General features: G+C 40.3%; 1 protein-coding gene across 2 annotated transcripts in view; it reads right to left on the bottom strand.

The window, feature by feature from the left end:
- carmil1 (capping protein regulator and myosin 1 linker 1) overlaps positions 1–20,029 on the bottom strand; it is a 395,677-nt gene that overhangs the window by 194,221 nt on the left and 181,427 nt on the right. For both annotated transcript variants that reach the window (XM_080204317.1, XM_080204310.1), the window contains exons 13-14: positions 14,055–14,158; positions 2,340–2,417 (exon numbers count right to left, since the gene is read on the bottom strand). In XM_080204317.1, coding sequence (XP_080060443.1) covers positions 2,340–2,417; positions 14,055–14,158 — 182 coding nt within the window. The remainder of the gene's footprint in view (positions 1–2,339; positions 2,418–14,054; positions 14,159–20,029) is intronic.

Raw genomic sequence — 20,029 nt, forward strand, 5'->3', positions numbered from 1 at the left:
GCTTTCCAAGGTTAATGAAATTGCATACACACTGGCTGCTTACCCTGAGGTGACCGCATAGTAGAAACAGGGCTAATGTTAAAAGGAGTGAAAGCTAATCAATGACAGCCAAGGTTGGGGCAAGAAGAAATATAAGAACATAAGAAATAGGAGCAGGAGTAGGCCATCCAGCCCTTCGAGCCTGCCCCGCCATTCAATAAGATCATGGCTGATCTGTCGTGGCTCAGTTCCACATTCCCGCCCTCTCCCCATAACCCTTAATCCCCTCTCTTATCAAAAACCCATCAACCCGCGTCTTAAAAATATTTAGCGAGGTAGCTTCCACCACTTCAACGGGCAGAGAATTCCAGAGATTCATCACCCTTTGAGTGAAGAAGTTCCTCCTCAACTCTGTTCTAAACTGATGAGTATAAAGGCCATGGAGACCACAACAAAACCAGTCCAGCACCTAATCACCAGTGAAGTGTCTAGTACATCATCTAGCTACTTTCGTGGTCGTCCAAAGACTGGACCTTTGTTGTTGCATCACAGATCCTGAAATCTGAATTCCAACAGAATGGACCCCTGTTCCCAGTCATTTAAAGTCCCTAATGGCACAATCTTGCCTAGTTACTCACTTAAGCATTATTCCACTTTTATAGCCTTGCCACCTGAATCCCACCATTGCTGTCCCTCCTTAATCACCCATGGTTGCAGAGACAAATGAGAGATAATGTCTTAATACAGAACAAGCAAGCACAGAGAACAAGAAAGTGAAATGTAGTAAGGGAAATGGGAAGAAAAATTATAAGTGCAGCAGAAGAGAAGAGGCACATACGTGAAGGGAAAATTGAATGGAAAGGGCAGAAGGAGACAGAGACAAAAATACATAAATAGACAGCTACAGAGAAATGGAAACATTGACATAAAGATCAATACAAAGAGAAAGAAAGAGACAAAGGAAAGAAAGAAAATTAGGTAGATTAACAAAAGAAAAGCTAGAAAATTACGCTTTGCATGTCATTTAGCTTGTTTCCTACTCTCAGATGGGAGAATGATATTTGTATTTCTGCAGGGGCTCTTCTGGCTCAGTTACTATAATGAAGAACCAGGTAGACATTTGCCTTCATTGCCAAGGATGGTAATCTGGTGGAATAGAAAGTGGCATACATCCAGACAAGTGGAGAATATTCTACCACACTCCCGACTTGTACCTTGGAGATGGCAGACAGGTTTTGGAGTATTGGAGCTGAGTCATTTGCCACAGAATTCCCAGCCTCTGATTTGCTCATGTAGCCACAGCAATTATGTTCAGTTCCAGGTCAATGTTTATGCTGGGGATTCAGTGATGGTAATGTCATCGGATGCCAAGGTGGGTGGTTGGAATCTCTTGTTGGAGAAGGTCATTTCCATGGTGCGAATATTACTTGCTACTTATCAGCTGAAGCCTGAATATTATATCCAGGGTTTGGTGTATTGGACATGGGCTACTTCAGGATCTGAGGATTTACAAACTGTACTGAACACAAGTACAATCGTCAACAAATATCCTTACTTCATACCTTACGATGGAAGGAATGTCATTGATGAAGCAATGAAGATGGCTGGCTCTAAGACAATACCCTGAGGAATATCTGAAGCAATGTTCTGGGACTGAAATGGTTGACTTCAAAAAACGACAACCATCTTCCTCTGTGCTCACTATGATACGAACCAGTGAAGAGCTTTCCTTCTGATTCCCATTGACTTCAGTTTTGCTAGGGCCCCTTTATACCACACTTTGTCAAGTGGTGCCTTGATGTCAACGGCAGTCACTCTGGAGTTTAGCTAACTTGTCCATGTTTGAACCAAGACTGTAGTGAGATTAGGAGCTGAGTGGTCCTGGCAGAACCCAAACTGGGCACCAGTGACCAGGTTATTGCTGATCAAGAGCTGCTTGATAGCACTGCTGATTATACCTTCGATCACTTTGATTTTGCACATTTCTTACTCTCTAATTCAGCAGACCCTGTATGACCCTTCACGTCATACTGTAAATGGTTCTCTTTTTGTGCATTATAGTAAACAGGAATTGAATTTCAGGAATTACAATATAGGAAGCCATTCTGCCCATTCTGTCCCACAGAAGCCAACCCAGCCTAATCCCAGTTTTCATATTTTGGTACTTAACCCTGTAGATTATTGGCACTTCAAGTTCATATCCCTCTACTTCTTAAATGTAGTGAGGTTTCTTCCTTCACCATCCTTTCAGACAGTTAGTTTGAGACACCCATAAACCGCTGGGTGAGAATTTCTCTCAGTTACAGAAGTTCTTAAATTCAAATTTTTAAAAAAATCAATCATGTGAAACATGTACGTACCATATCTAATGCACAGTCCGTGTTCGACAAATCAAGATGAGTAAGAGCATTTGGCTGAGCCAGAAAACTGTACAAGTTCTGTGAAAAAAAGAGAGAAAATTGGACAAACTGCTACTTAGTTTAATTCATTTGAGGTCAGGCATTAAAGTATCCATGGTTTAATTTTAATCAAAAGGATGAATACTCTGGACCCTGAAAACCTTAATTGAAAATGGAAAATGCTGGAAATATTCAGCAGATTGAGTAGCATCTGTGCAGAGGGAAGCAGGATGAACTGGCCAGATTTTCACGAAGCAGACTGGAAGACAGAGTTTCAACATTTCTGGGCTGGGTGTACCCGTCTTCTTTAAAGAGTCCACTCTGCCATATTTCCATTCCATGAAGCAGAAGTAGGATGGAATCAAAGGTAGTTTGAAAATGGTCACAGACACATGCGAGTGTGAAGATGGGTTGGTTGAAAAGGCCACCTTGGTTCTCACAAACTTTGAGCCAATTATAGCAAAGGCTATTTGGCCCACTAGCCCTCAAACACCCTCACCATCCTTCTCTCTGCCCCCCTAAATGTCTTCCATGACCCATTCCCCATCCATGCCCTCCTGCATCCTACATGTCCAATCATTTAATAGGCATTAAGTACAGAACCAATGAGCCTTTGGGGAAGATCTTTAAACACTCATGGGGGAAAAAACGCTATTCAAAGATCAGCTGTTCTTACAACCTTATAAAACTGTCAATCAGGCCCAGCTATTCATCATATAAATAAGCAGCTTTATCCTACTTCACACCATCTATTCTTGTCTAAACAAACATATACTGAAAAAAAGTTCAAAGAACATATTACAACTTTTAAGATGTCAATCAATTAAAACTAACACTTCTCTCAAACTGTGTAAGCAGACTCCTGTTACATTAGTGAGTCTTGGAGCTCAGCCAATCATTCGTAATTAGGCCATCTGATATCTGTATCAACAGAAACAGATGGCCAGGCAATTTCAGCCCTTAATCTCTGACCTCCATTTTGTTTCCCTTTTTTATGCATCCTCCAGTTCCTGCCCATCACCATTCCCTTTGGCCCTATAAGACATAATATCTGTCATTCAATTTCTCCCGCCTTCCACCTTAAGTTTCTCTTTCCACAGATGTTGCCTGATCTGCTAAGTATTTTGAGCATTTTCTGCTATGCTTTTATTTTGATTCTAGTTTAAAAAAAACTTATCTGTGATAAACTGAAGTTCCAGTGCAAATTAAAAGGAATCCACCTTAGTAATCACTGGGATTTGTGAAAGGTGAACACTTAATGCAAGAAATGAGGTATCACTTGAAGGACCAATCTACTCCGGCTGCAACACATCACTGGCTGGCCATTCTTCAACAGTTCAAACTATCCTTGGAGCTATATAAAGTTTCACAAAAAATACTAAACTTTAGTCATTTTCGTCAGCAATCTTGAGTAGAGGTCTTTGACCTGCACTTGAAAATATGCCTAGGCAATAAGCATAATGACATGTTTGAGTGTTTACATTATAACTGTCCTTCAGCATTACTGACTGCTCCTATATTCCTGACCCATTATTATCTATGCCTCTGACACTTCATTATCTGTGCCTCTGACCCTTCATTATCTATTCCCTAGCATGTACTTTTAGTTTCCCAACGTCTAAGTAAATCCAGTAGGTCTCGGGGAATGCATCCCCATCTATTTTAGCTAATCAGATGTGATGAACCCTTTTCTGACCTTTCGGATTTCAATCATAGATTCCTACAGTGCAGAAGAATACCATTCAGCCCAGCGAGTCTGCACCAAGGCCCTACCTCCCAAACACCATGCATTTACCCTAGCTAGACCCCTAACACTAAGAGGCAACTGAGCATGGCCAATCCACCTAACCCACACATCTTTGGAGTGTGGGAGAAAACTGGAAGAAATCCATGCAGACATGAGGAGAATGTGCAACCTCTACACAGTGACCCAAGCCAGGAATTGAACCTGGAATTAGCAAATATCAGCTCATGGCTTAGGCTCTACTTGCAGCAGATTTTTTGAACAGATAAGTAAATGCTTATAAATGCAATTTACAGTAACTATACTGACTTTACTTGTCCTTCTCGGAATATCAAACAATGAGAGCACATTTTCTGTCCTAATCCTCAGTTGTAAACGCTAGACATAAAACCAAGCTCCCTAATAGGTTTGGGTGTTTACAAGCTACAGCAGGGCCTCTGACATGCACCATCTCTGATGGCTTCAGCCTGATGGTTGATTGAGAAAGGTTTGCGTTGAATTTACCATTTAAAAGTCTTTTGAAGGAACACTGGAACAAAGGTTGAGACACACCATCCAAATTATGTTTGTTCACAAAAATACAGCTGCTAACCAAACACACGCCCAAAGTAAAAATATCCACAGGATTCAGGTCTTTGAACTTAATGATGTGATCCACTACAAGGCGTCAAAACTACCCTGCCCCACCTGATTACTGCTGTAACAATCCAGCTATCAATTATCACTGGGTTTGCAACAGTGTATGGACCACAACAGAGTAATCAGCAACAGGGTTAACAATTCGATATGCCCATCAGCACATTTATGTCTCAACTTGTGGGCTGCCCATTCTCTATCACAAAATGTGCTTTTTTAATCTTGTGTACTGTGATAACCAAAACTGCAGCTAATAAAACTAAAATTTGTTTTGTCACATATTCTTTACAATTTCTGATGAACTGTGTAAAAACATTGTCAGCTGCTTCTCTTTCACAGTGTTCCATATTAACCTTTTAAATTGAAGATAAATGGACTTCAGTTGAAAGGTCATTGACTTGAAATGTTAGCCATTTCATTTTCCACAGATGCTACCGGACTTGCATTTTTCAACCTTAGTTTTCTTTTAAAACTACTGGATGTAGTAGCATATTACAAAATCTGAACATCTTATTACATTACCCTTTCTGCTGTCCCCTCTGTTGGGGAGATACAAATAAGATTTGTTTAATAATAACTGCCTGAAGCTGATCATATGTTAGTTTTACTCAGTGCATACATGACAGACAAGGCTGGGGTGAAATTGTCCTTTTTGAACTAAAGAGTATTGTGACGTAGCTTTGGATTCCTAAAGTTGATTCTGAGGAAGTGTAATTTTAAGGGTTATTCAGTGTACAAATCATGTTCCAATACATTGAGTCAGTATAATATATAATTGAAATAAAAAAGGCACTGAAGACATATTTGGGGAAAATGGGGGAATTCAAGCTTGACAAAAAGGGCTGGTGTAATTATAAAAGGTTACAGATTTGGCTGAAAGCAAAAATAAGTAAATGTTTCGCTCACCATGACGGGGTCAAGTGTGGCATCAAAAGAGTGTTGCCTACCAGAACTGTGGTAGCTTTGTCCCTTTAAGGAGCAGGTATATGTGGGTCATGGGACCCTCATGGGACCTATCACGAGGAAGTGCATGAACTGGCACTTATTGGGTGTTAGGACGCAGATTCTATGCAAGACTGAGAGTCATTGGAACTAGATCTCCATCTGCATTGAGCCCTGTTTGTACATATTTTAATATCTCCTTCAATAAGTCACTCACTATTGTGATTCAAGGCTTCCTTACTGTGATACCTCACGCTACAGGAACCCAGTACTATGGAATATGCCAAATTTAATGAAATGCTGGGCTCATCTTTTGGCGCTGAATGATGTTCCAACAGAGGAAACAGTTGCCAAGTGAATCCGTCACAGCTAATTTCTTAAATCAAGGAAACTCTTGTCAAAGTAAGTCAATTGTGAAATTAGAAATCAACCATACAACGTTCATAAAAAATGCTTAAAAGGACAATAAAATCAACACCAAACTTTTGAGCAAAGGAGCCATAGCCTCATGGAAATGGCAGAAAGGGGTAGCTGCGAATTGAAAGGCAGTTATGGTGTGGGCTCGGTGTGGAGATGCACTGGATTTCTGAGAGATCTAGTACATCTGGATTTCTGAGAGATTTTGGCTTTTGCTAACAAATAAACCTGTTGGACTTTAACCTGGTGTTGTGAGACTTCTTACTGGATCTAGGACACAACAGCCAAGTTCACAGTCTCAAGAGACAAGAATTGGATGATATTGTTGCAATGGTAGCCATCAACTATTTAAAAACCTTCATTTCCATTTGAAGTTCTATGCCTATGGGAAAGTTAAACATATTCAAATGGGGGAAGAGGAAAAAGTAAACCTCCAGACTGTGGTAACTTTCCAGATTGCATACACGCTCCAGATCAAAGTTCTGGTAGATCTAAACTAGCTCAGGAGGCTGAAAATTCTTGAATGTGCACAAGACAGATATGGAAACAGAAGTTGATGTTACTGAGCAGGAAGATCGAAATTATACCCTGCACAGAGCAAGAAAAACAGCATATGAAAGATGAGCGTAAAAAAGCTGAAGATAAAATTCCATTGCCACCACCTCTTTTCGTCATTGATGCAGCTGCAACCTTCTCAAGTGTACAAAAAAATTCCCCAAGTCACATGCACTTACCCAAGAATTGGTGTGAATCCAGCTTGTTATTCTAATAACAGTATTTTAGTGTTAGGTAAAGTAAACATTAGAGTGAAATACAATGAGGCATCCAATTTTTTTCCAATGGTAGTGGTAAGAGAGAACAAAGTCTCCCTGATGGGAAGAAATTGGCTTCATTATATTTTTGCTAAACACATACTGGTGTTAAGGAAAACAATTTGCATATGTGCAAATTAGTAGTAATAGCAGCCATTTGAGTTTTGGTTTTGGTTACAGTAAAAACAAATATGCAATCCAATCTATTAAATCTTCAGGTATTGATCATATTGGTTTAGGCATATTGCTTCCCAGGAATTTACTGTTTTAATTTTAATATTCAAGTTTTTTTTTAAGTGGGGCTTGAGTGCAATATATTGCAAAATCTGAGCATTTTGTTTGATTGCCCTCTTTGCTGCCCTCTCTGTTGGGATGTGCAAATGAAGTTAGTTCAAAAATGGTACCTTGCAGCTGGGCATGTGTTACGTTTCATTCCATATTATGTGCAACCTCACCCTTTCCTTATAAAGGCTTCTTTTGACCTCTCTTATGTCTAACAACTGGCTAACATTGGCAACCCTCCCAAGATCAGCCAAGAGCCCTCGTCCTTTCTTTGTCTGTTTGCAGATGTCCTCTCAGCTTTTAGAAATTCTTACAACTGTTGGCACGAAAGCAGACAATCAATTATAGTGCATCCAATCGCTGTTAGTGCAATAGCATTTGAAAACTATGACTAAGTATGATGAGTTTAGACTCAGCACCTAACTTTCCTTGCTTGAATACATTCAGTTTGGTCTAAGGACACCAGCAACATCCTTTGCAATCATAATCAGTTCCTTTATCCATCATGCATCTCTCTCACAATTAACTGCACCATCCACAAACACTGTCCACATTAGTGATATCATCTCATAATTTGCTTCCTATGCAACCCCATATGGCTAACATCTTTTTCAATGATTTTTTTCTGTAACAACCTACATATGCATATCCATTTTGCTCTGAGGTTCCATTTTATTGTTCTCTTCAATTATTTAATACGTTATCTCTCAATCACATTAGGAAGATCAGAATAAGGAAGGCAAGAGTAGGTTATTGAATGTCTTGAACCTTTTCCCCGATTCATGGCTGATCTGTACTTCAACTCCCTTTTTCCACCTTTGTTGGATAGCACTTGATATCCTTACCTAATTAAAAACTACCAGGTTTTAGCCTTTCAATTGCCCAAAAAAATCTAGTGGATGGAACAATTTCTAGATTTCCATTAAACCCTTATGTGGAAATTTGAATCAATGACTTTGCTCTTATGCCTTCCTCATTCTGGATTCCTTCATCAGAAGAAAAATATAAAGCTGCCATAATCCCAGATGACCACAGGCTGCCCTCCCCTTTTAGGGGAAGATGAGATTTTTGGTGATTTAACCTGAGGATTGCCACAGTTTAGGTAAGGGGCAAAGTTGAGAAGGTGGGGTCTTCATGAATAACCTCAGCTGGTACGGGAATTGAACCCATGCTGTTGGCGTCACTCTCCATCACTAACCAGCTGTCCAGCCAACTAAGCTAAACTTGAATCTTGAATCACAATCATTTTAAACATATCAATTAGATTACACCTCAACCTTCTAAACTGAAAGAGACACAAACCAAATAGGTTCAACCTGTTCTTATAATTTCATCTTTTAAACCCTGCTATCATTCTGGTGAATCTGCACTGTAAACTTTTCAAAACCAATATATATTTCCTGTTATCTGTTGACCAAAATGGAATGTAGTACTCTAAATAGGGTTGACAGAGGCTCTTTACATCTTAAGTAGCATTTCCTCATTTTTGTTATTACAACCTCTTGACTCTTTTTTGCACTCGTGCACTGGCTTTGAGTGATTTGTGCACATGAACATGTAAATCTATTTTTTTATTCCTCCACCGTTTCTTTTCCCTTGATGTTAATATAGTGATTAGTATTTCTCAGACCCAAACTGAACATCTTAACAATTCTACTCCATCTGTTGTAGATTGTTCCATCAAATCTATCTAGTCACTTTGCAACTTCCAGCTCATTTACCTCCTAATATGTTAACATCAAACTTGGATAGAATAACTTGCTATTCCTTCACCCATGTCATTAACATATGGCAAAAAAAAGCTGGCTCCTCAGTACAGATCCCCGGGAAATACCATTTGTCACATCACACGAAAGAATTCCTCTCTCTCAAACAATCGCATCTACTCCAAGTCCCATTCTGGTTCCAGAACTGGAACATCCACAATACACTAAGAAGTCTCACAACACCAGGTTAAAGTCCAACAGTTTTATTTGGTGGCACAAGCCACTAGCTTTCAGAGTGCTGATGTAGGGGCGACACTCCGAGAACTAGTGGCTTATGCTACCAAATAAACCTGTTGGACTTTAACCTGGTATTGTGAGACTTCTTACTGTGTTTACCCCAGTCCAACGCTGGCATCTCCATATCATGACATCCACAAAACACATATCAAAGGGTTACCTTTAATTCTGCATCCATTTTTGTCAATAATTACTTGAGCAAAACCATAAAAAATAACTTCTGGAAGTTCAAAGGGTCATCCTTAAAAACTCTCCAATTCACCAAGCTTAGGAATCTCCTCAAAAAAATCAGATTAGTCAGACATGATCTTCCCTATAAGGGCATGCAAATTCTTTGATTGGCTGATGTTTGCCCAAGTATTCAGTCAAAATGGACAGAATTTTCCTAGTCCACTGGAGATGGGTTCAGGGGCAAATGAGCCAGGAAAATCATAGAAAAGGAGTCAGGTCAGGATCCAAAGCATCAAAAAATCCAGGTATCCTCCAGGTGCTCCAGTTTCCTCCTACAGTCCAAAGATATGCAGATTCGATAGATTGGCCATGCTAAATTGCCCTTTAGTGTCAGAGGGACTTGCAGGGTAAATACGGGGAGTTATGGGGTTAGGGCCTGGGTAGAACATAAGTTGGTGCAGACTCAATGGGCCAAATGGCCGCCTCCTGCCCTGTAGGGTTCTGTGAAAACTTTCTGCAACTTAACCACAAAAGAGATGCCACTGTACTCAGCACTTGTGCCAATGTTCACACTTTATCCCCCTTATTCTTTCTTCATGCTAAATCAATGATGCACAAACTCGAAGTTGAACTTCAAAATCTAAATCCAGTTCATCATCATGATTGCTTATTTCAATCTCTGTAATATTTTCTCTATCCATCGCTAAGAGGATGGACAAAATCTCCAGGTGCTGATGCCATACTGCTTCAACTCATTAAGCACAGGAAACCAGCACTCTTGCAGCATCTTTATCTGCTGGTGGTTTAGGGCATTGCCTCAGGACATGAGTAATGCAAGGACTGTGATCCTGTACAAAAACAAGAGTGGCCATAGTAATTGCAATAACTATTGTGGCATCGCCCTGCAAAGAATCATGGGAAAAGTAATAATCTGTGTCGTGTTTATCAGATAACAGATCCTGCTGATCACAACTACCCCAAATTCCACTGTCGTTCCAGAACTGGAACATCCACAATACTCATGGTCATTTTAGTCTGGCAGTTCAAGAGAAATGGTATGACCAAGGAGACCACTATATATTGCTTTCATCGCTCTCACCAAGACACTAGATCATATGAGAAGAGCCGATTTATTTAAGTTCCTGGAGAAAACTGGCTTCCCACCAAAGCCACTCAAGTGTGATCTCTTCTTTCCACTACACCATAGTGGTTAAGGTCTGCTATGACACAGCAACATCAGAATCTTCTGAGATCTGCAGTGGCACAGTGTTCTAGTCCTAATATATTTTGACAATTTCTTCGCCCATTGCTGCCATACGCCATCAGGTTATCCAGAGGGTGTATGCTTGCACACCAGAATTGACAGAAAGTTGGTTAGCCTTGCTCACCTGAGATCCAAGACAAAGGTGCAGTAAGTTGTCATCAAAGGGAAGTTCTACACTGACAATGCCATACTAACTTTCCATACTAAGCAACTACTTTAGGTGCAAATGGACAGACTACCTCATGCCTGTAAAGAATTAGGTTTCACCATCAGTTTCAGGAATACAAATGTCATGGGCCAGGATGTTGCCATACCTCAATCCATCAGCACTGACAATATGACACTGATCCTTGTTATTAGCTTCACATATCTAGACTCTAGAATCACCAACAATCCATCACTTGATGCTGAAATCAACATATACATTCAAAAGCTATAGCTGTTACGTCCAAGCTGAGTAACAGAATGAGAAAAACTTAACCAAGAAACAAACTGCATGTATAAGCAGCCTGTGTCGTCAGTACTTTCCTCTACAGTGGTGATTTTTGGATAACATATACTACACAAGAGAAGGCTGAACAGTTTCCACCGCTGTCGCAAGACATATCCTTGACATCTCTTGGCAGAAATGGTCAGCAATTTAGAGGCCTCGGAGCATGCTAATTCTGTCAACTGAGCCAATGATATCTGTGCTGACTTATCCACATTTGTCAGATCAGATGGATGATAGCCGCACACCAAAGACATCTGTAAGGTGAACTGGTCATTGGGCCATGACCTCCTGGATATCCACACACCTGCTTCAAGGACACTTTTGCAAATGAGGTGTGAAGGAACTAAACACTGACAATTGGGAGACAATCATTGACTATTCTGAACTTGAGACTATTTTGAAAGGCACTGGAAGAGGCAACATAAACAAAACAGCTCAGCAGACAAGAAGAGGACCCAGAGAAATAGAGGCCAAGCACATTATGCATCATCTGCTGCCACCATCACCACTATTTCTAAACCGTTCACATTGCTGAATAATAATTTATCATATTGGCCAGATTTTCAGGTAACAAAGGGAAAACACAAATCTGGCTGTTTGCAGTTCTGAACTGCAAGCTCACACCCAAACTCAATCCCTGTCTTTTTTCTGTCTCTGAGACACATGGATGAGGTTTTGTGAGGCATGTTCAATGTAGGTGGTGTGTGGGCACATCAGTGGCTTAATTATGAGGTCGCCTCGGATCTTGAGATCAGCAATAAATTTCTAACATCTCCCCATTATTCCCCAAGGGAAAGGTACTCTGATACATCACAACACTTAAACGACGCTGATGAATGTAAACGTAATGAATCAACTGACCTTTTCAGGAAAGAGTCTTATGGTGAATCATTGCAATTGAATTATATCTGCACTACAATACTGTATCAGTTAGCGACATTTGAAGTTATTAAAATGTTTAATTTACCTATTAAAATGTTTCTGATTCCTTAACAGGCTTTCCCAGTGGCCACAAGCTATCCAACAAGGCAGCTAATGCTTCTAAAACCCAAACCGGCACAGGAAAATAAGGGTGGGTGGGGCGGCAATAGTGGGTTGGTGAGCAAAACCCAAATCTATTCAGGACTGACAATGGCAACCCCAACCCCAAACGAGTTGTTTGTGCAGGGTCACAACCCAAAGACTTCCCCGATACACGAAAATGCAATGCAATCCAGATGGGAGAGGAGATGCCTTTATATGAAAAGTTTCAGAGATTTCAGGTTTTCTGACCCGATCCTGGCTCCACTGGGAAACAAAAGTGCAATCTACCTCAACTTTTCCAATGTTTTGTCACTGGTTTTCTCAGCACAAACTCAAACAAGCTGCAATTCACCCTGAAACCCAACACCTACATTGTTACCTACATTATATCCTGTTCATTTACCACATTGGCACTCTTAACACAGAGCCGTCAGAATCCTCATCCCATTTGCAAATCATTTCATGGCCTCACTACACTACTGCTCCACATCTCCAAATTCTATATGTCAGTTCAAACATCTGTTTTCCTAACTCGAGCTCACAGTTCTATTACATCCATGTCACGCTTATTGCAGAGTCTCTTGCCACCTCACCCCACATGATCCTTCTTCCCCACTGCAACTTTCCCAAAAATCTCCTTAAAATCTGCTTCTATAACCATACTGTCAACCAATTATCTTGTCCCCGCCCTACCCTAACCATTTCCCCCCTCCCCCCACCATCCCCAAATCCCACCTCCCTTCTAAGGTGTTGGTCTCTCAAAATTCCATGGACGGCAAGATTTTGGAATGAATCTGCAGTTCATCACTAATATTGGACTTCACCCCTTGTCATTACACTCTTATTTTGTGATGTTATTTATCATGTTGACAGGAGTGATCTAGTATATGAGCATTAAGGTGAATTTCACCTGTTATCCATTAAAAACCAGATATGTCCATTCATTTATAATGGAATGCATCTCTCAGCACATGCCTTTAATTACTTCAAGTTTAATACAGATTTGATCCTACTATATCCTTCTTGCGCCAGGAGTGCAAAGTGGCTCAGGGCACCATCTGCATTGCTTTTGGTCTTGTATCAAAATTGAATGCTAATGGTTTAATATCCTTAAAGAGCTTGAGAATGTTGCGGGTGCACTGGGTGGATTGTATGACACTAGGGCTGTGCAATATTTACTGGTCTTTTCTTTCATAAGCCATCCATTTATAATAATGGTATATACTATGTGGCATATGGTATCCTTTACTCTTGTCACGGTTAATACGAGTGGTGCTAGCGTGGGGCTGAGGCTTGGGATAGAGGTTGCAAGTATGGCCCAATGAGTCCTCACAGCTGGTGAGGAAAAACCCCCTTACAACTACTGGTGTTGCCTAATTTGTTTCTGCACATTCGTTATTTTGGGGTCAAATAATCTTTGACGGAATCCTGTAAAGGTGTAGACATAGCACATATCCTGGGAAAAAACATTGTTTTGTATCATTGACACCCCTAGTGTAGCTGGAGATGGGGCAACATCCTACATTGTCCTTGGCTGAATATGCAATGCCAGTAGCTGCTTTGAAAATCCTGGAATTAAGCTACATGGCTCTGTCTCTAATATCCTGTATGCGAGGGCGCTCATTGTTATAACATATACTCACTGTTTTATTTTATCCTGCTTTCTCCCAGTCTCTGAAATATCCTTTTATTGTTTGTATCCTTGGAGGCACCATTTGTAACAAATAATCCAAACCAATTGCATTAGTGCTCTCTTGTCTCTTTTTGTGTGTAGATGTGGAAAAATGATTATGCTGTATTGTACTAATCCTTGAGGGTTTGTTGTGTTGCTTGCAAAAAAAGGACAAACTTCAATAAAAGAATATTTTAAAAAATTACATCCAACATACCGATAGGTCATCTCCTCGGAGGAAGTTTCCTGAGAGATCGAGGTGCGTGAGCGAGTTCGGAATTTGTTGGTTGGCACTCAGTGATTGGGCAAGGCTGTTCACTCCTATAATAATGCAGAGAGCACAAAATAATTTGCGAATCAAATTTTCTATCAGACACAAGATGCCTGGAACATTTCACACCAAGTGTTTTGCAGCTACAGGCAGGGTCAGTCACCTCTTTTAGAGTCATAGAGGTTTACAGCATGGAAACAGGCCCTTCTTGTCCACGCCGCCCCTTTTTTTAAACCACCAAACTAATCCCAATTGCCCACATTTGGCCCATATCCCTCTGTACCCATCTTAACCATGTAACTGTCTAAATGCTTTTTAAAAGAAAAAATTGTACCCACTTCTACTATCATCTCTGGCAGCTTATTCTAGACACTCGCCACCCTCTTTGTGAAAGTATTGCCCCTCTGGACCCTTTTGCACCTCTCTACTCTCACCTTAAACCAATGCCCTCTAGTTTTTGACTCCACTACCTTTTTTGCTATAGAATGAACTGCTAATTAGTCAACGCATGTTTTTAACATCGATGACCCTGGTCTGGTCCAACCCTAGTTCCTTTTTTCAAAAAAATCCTTTGAATTTTAAGTTCTGCAAACTCTCATGCAATTTAATTTACCAGTGAGCATACAACCTTCCAGCATTAAATGTACAGTGATTAAATAAGCACTGTCACACCTAACCTAATTTAATTTAAATCAAACCATTATCAAATTAATCAAATAAAGGAGATAGCAACATTCTACATTACAAGATTAAATTTATGATTAAAATAGATGTTACATATTTTTATGCAAATTTAATTTAAACAGTGCCAAGGGGTAGTTTCTTGGCTGCAAAGATTACTACAGAGATCAGCATCAACATGCTTCTTTGAGAAGTGCACGGCACTTGGCATCATCAATGTTTCTTTCCCATGCTCAATGTCGTATGTCCAACCTGCTCCTTTATTCTCAGCTCTTTGGTCAATCTTTGTTAGTCTCTTTTTCCTTGACACACTGTCCATTTACGTCATTAACTGCCAGTGCCTTGGGGCATTTCTTTTATATTAAAGACACTAACTATATAAATGCAAATTGCTTTTCTTCTTTCATAAATCATGAAGTTATATTTAAATAAAAGTAAAGATATTTTTACATGTTTTAGCCATCTTAATAATATTAGACGTGGATTATCAGCCAAAAACTTAAAGCAACTTCCATGTATTCTCCTACTCAAAAATCTCTGTAAAATCATTACACAACATTGTAAAATAGACATAAACTATTGCAAAATATTTCAACAAATTGTCCTGTTTATGCACTAATATATTCGCCTAGCATCCAAATTTAAAGGGATATTCTGTGTTGAGTTCAACAAAATGAATGTGTGCTTTTACCCAGAACCTGAGCCCAGTATATTTCTGCGGAGTAAACATCTCCAGGGAACTCTTGGAAGCTGTTGGTGTTAAGTACACAACATTCACTGCTCTTACTCCTGCATGAATCTTCTCCTTCAAGGGCTTAGTGAAGCCACTAAGATTACGCCATGTATTGACTTTTCTGAATTTTGTTCTTATTCTTAGTTTCCAAAAGTAATCTTTGTGCTGTGCCAGTACTGCTGGTTTGTATTTGTGGTTCTTCTCCATAAGGTGTAACTGAAAAGTAAACTTGCCTGAATTCACAGGAACCAAAAGCCGGGAAGATGTGACCTACCTGAATGTTAATCGCAGCAAATTTACTTTTTGGTTCAAACCCTTACACTGCAAGTCTGGGCTGCAGAAATTGGACTCAATGCAATACTGAAACAACTTGAAATGTAACACAAATTATGTCACTTGCAAGTATATTATTATTAATTTCTTGGCAGGAACTCAACTACTGTTTAATAACTTGTTAGTGGAATGCATTCCATGAATTAATGTGGGTGTTTTAGACATACTAGAATAGATAGTAATACTTGTTGACATTTGAGTTGATATTCTAACATCTACAAATTGACCTCCTGCCAAATGTGTTTTAAAAACTCCTAAATACTGTCAGGAATTCAAAATCTCAAAAAATTCAAGGAGGAGTGTAATTTGAAACAGACACAGCACATCAATTTTTGTTTCAACACAAACAATTTTCTGCATCATGCCAATTTAGAATTGCTTGCGAGCGACATTACCGGGCTACCAGTTATTATTTAATGCTGTTGCTTTCTGCTGAATATTATCCTTATTACTCTTCACTAGAGAGTTATATTAAATTTAATGTTCCAAGGACTGGTAAATGCCAACAATGAAAAGTACTCATAAGCAAATAAAATAAGCATTAATAATATGATATATTAGAACATGTAGTAATAAAATGGCCACAATTGTTAAAAGAACTGATCCAGTATGGAGGCTGCCGATGATGGTAAAACATATTTGACGGGCACTAAGCAACACAATTGGACTTTCACAACATCCTTTTTTGGAATGTTATCCGATTTCTATTTCTTTCAACACCCAACATGAATTTTGACATTCTTTACACAGCCACTTCACAAATGAAGTAAAAACTTGGTCCAATTTGTTAACTGATCCACATATTTTCTGACAACTATTTATTCAATTCATCCCAAATTTCATGTTTAGACTCCAACACAGAATTAATTATCTACTCAATCCCCTTCCCATACCCCACCACCCCCATTTCAAAAAAATCACACTAAGTCAAAGTTCTCATGAATTCAAAAGTGCACATCGATTTTTGGATAACCGTCGCCATTTCATGTCACTACCTCGTACAGGGCCACCCTCACAAATCCATCTTACGTTTCATTTTAAACAATGATACTATCTGCTTCTCTTCCAAAAAACAACCAGGAGATTTCTTTCTGAATAGATACTGGGCCCTATTTTACTATTGTGTCACACCCGTTTTCAGATGTGAAAACGAGGTGGGAGGCCATTAATGCGATCCACGCCCGCGTCCGTGCAGATGGCCACTTTACCGAAACCCAGCAGTGGCCGCGATCCGTTTCGTGCCCGAAACAGGTGTGAATTTAAATGTATTTGCATGTATTTCAGTTGAATTAATGAACTGCCCACCCAACTTTATCAGCACTTCCCCCTTTACCATCGCGTTCACTGATCCAGAATCACGCCAAAATGAATCTGCTGAATAAAAGTCTGAATTGGGCGCTCCAGCTGCTGAACAGCAGGTCAGATCATTCTCTGGTTGGGAGGGTGGTGGAAGCGGAAGGAGGGGTGGGTAGGAGGAGGATGTGGGTAGGTCAGGTGTATCTCTGCTGAGGAAGGGGTGGGGGGGGGAGGTGAGGGAGGTCTGGTCATTGTCTGGTGGATGGGTGGGTGAGGGGGGGGGGTGTGCTGAGCATTGTCTGGGTGGTGGGGGGCTGGGGTGAGGGCCGATCTTTGTCTGGTGGTGGGAGTGGGGAGGGCTGATCGTTGTCTGGTGATGGGAGGTTGGGGAGAGTGATTGTTGTGTATGGGGGGTGGGAGAGGAGGGCCAGTTGCTGTCTGGTGGGAGGAGGTGAAGGCTGATCATTGGTTGGCAGAGGGGGGGAGGGGGGTACGCACGCAGATGGATCTCCGGTTTGGGGGGGGGGGTGGCGGGATGCGTGGATAAGGGAACAGTGATATCTGTGGGGACCAGCGCTCCTGCTTTTCGTTCCCAGGCCACTTTGTGTGGCCCAGGAGCGATGTGACACGGCTGAGTTTCTTCAAATTGTTTTCCTAACTGCGTGTGTGCAGTTCAGAGCTCCGATCGTTTCAGGTGCACTAAGCCCTGCCCACAACGCAAATGGGACCATCAATATATTTTTCAGGCTGAGTATGTTTGGGGGTGCCTGGAAGCAGATTTCTAAGTCAGATCTGAATTATGCCCAGATTCAGCACTTAGAATGAAAATGGTAAAATCAGGCCCACCATGTTTTGTTTGGAACAAAATAAATCAAAGCTTCCATCTATATAGTATCTTTAATGCAAACATTTTTTTAGCCACTCCACAGAAGCATAAGGGAAAAATAGTTGACTGAGTCAAAGAATGAGATGCAATGAGGATTGACCAAATGCCTGGCCAAAGGAGGAGTGAAAGATTGAAACTCAGAAAGATGGTTTCTGGGGGTGTGTGGGGTAATAAAGAAGGGTTGATGAAAATCTCGATCAAAGTAGTTTTAAGGAGTCTTGTAGGAAAGGAGGAAAGTGAAGAAGGGAGGAAATTTAGCGACAGAATTCCAGATGATCAGACCCAAATGACTGAAGGATCAGCTTATATTAGAGGCTAGATTTGGAGAAACACACATGAAAGGATTATAGGGATGGAAGTAAGGAAGGGCAAGGTAATGAAAAGATTTAAAAACAAGAACAAAAATTTGAACCACGTACATTGAATTTTAAGTTAAGATAGGCTACTAATATTGGGGTGATATGTGAACAGAACTTGGTGTGAGATAAACAGTTTGGTTGAGCTGAACCTTTGTAGAGAACAAAGGATTGGAGATGAAAATTAGCAACCTTGTTTGCTTTCACTATAACAATGTTCATTAAAAGTGCATCAGTGGTTGTGCAAGTATTTTGGATATCTTGAAAGATAAGGAACACTTTCTTTCATCCACAGTATTGCGGTCCACATGATTACCATGTGGCAGCACAGTGGTTAGCACTGCTGCCTCGCAGTGCTAGGACCAGGGTTCAATTCCTCCCTTGGGTCACTGTCTGTGTGGAGTTTGCACACTCTCCCCATGTCTGCATGGGTTTCCACCAGGTGCTCCAGTTTCCTCCCACAGGGAGGATGTTGGATTAGGTGGATTGGCCATGCTAAATTAGTAGGGCGTTATGGGAATAGAGCCTCGGTTGGATTATGGTCAGTGCAGACTCAATGGGCCAAAAAGGCTTCTGCACTGTAGGGATTCTATGATTAGTGCCCCTGACACGATATGCAATTTTTACTCCACTGGTCATCACTGCTACTATTTAGCTGTAGAATATACATTCGATGTACTGCAGCAATTCACCAAGCTTATTTCAGTAGCAACTCCTAGATTAAGGGCAAGAACAGCTACTTCAGGGGAGCATCACTTTCTGCAAGCTTTCTTCCAAGTAGCACAACATCCTCACTCAGAAATGTGTTGCCATTCTTTCATTGTTCCTGGATCAAAATCCGACAACTTTTTATCCAACAATATTGTGCAAATAGTACCCTGCAAGCACGCAGTAGTTCAAACATGGCCATTACCTTCTCAGCACAACCCAGAATGGCTGATAAACATGGCCTTGCCAGTATCAACTACATCTCATGAACAGAAAAATAATACTTGACATCACTTTCTACTGAAGTAAGCTTGGAGAAATTACTAATAATAAACTGGCAAGACACATAATTTGTGTTACATTTTCAGTGTTTCAAGCTGTTTTAATATTACATTGAGTCCAGAGAGCGATCTATTGCATTGTGACAGTTACACGTGTGTGTTACTCTTAAATGAGGAGGTCTAAACACACACATATGAAAAAACCACAAACCCAAACAAATAAGTGAAAGCTTCATTTTTGATAGACACAGAAAACAAGATAAACCACTTACTTCCATCTGAATGGAATTGTAGTATTTTGTACAATCATAAACAAAAACTTGGTTAAGACTCCAAAATGGAAGGGTGCTGTCTGACCAATAGCAAGGAGGATTAGGCTTGTTAGCCAAATGGATATTCAAATGATGCATACAATTTAATCCAAATTAGTGCAATCTAATATCATTTAGATGTAATAAGAAAGACTGGGGGCATACACTCCTTAGGAAAGGCTGAAGGATATGAAGGGACACAAGGACGGGGATGCATAAAGATAGATATAATTACAAAACAGCATGACAGCATTTTGGGCTTTATGAGTAAGGCACAGAATACAATACATATAAGGCAATAATTAAGCCCTAGAGTTGTGTGTGTGCAGTTTTGGA

Source organism: Carcharhinus amblyrhynchos, chromosome 2, assembly GCF_965287045.1.
Source record: "Carcharhinus amblyrhynchos chromosome 2, sCarAmb.v2.hapA, whole genome shotgun sequence".
Lineage (NCBI taxonomy): Eukaryota > Metazoa > Chordata > Chondrichthyes > Carcharhiniformes > Carcharhinidae > Carcharhinus > Carcharhinus amblyrhynchos.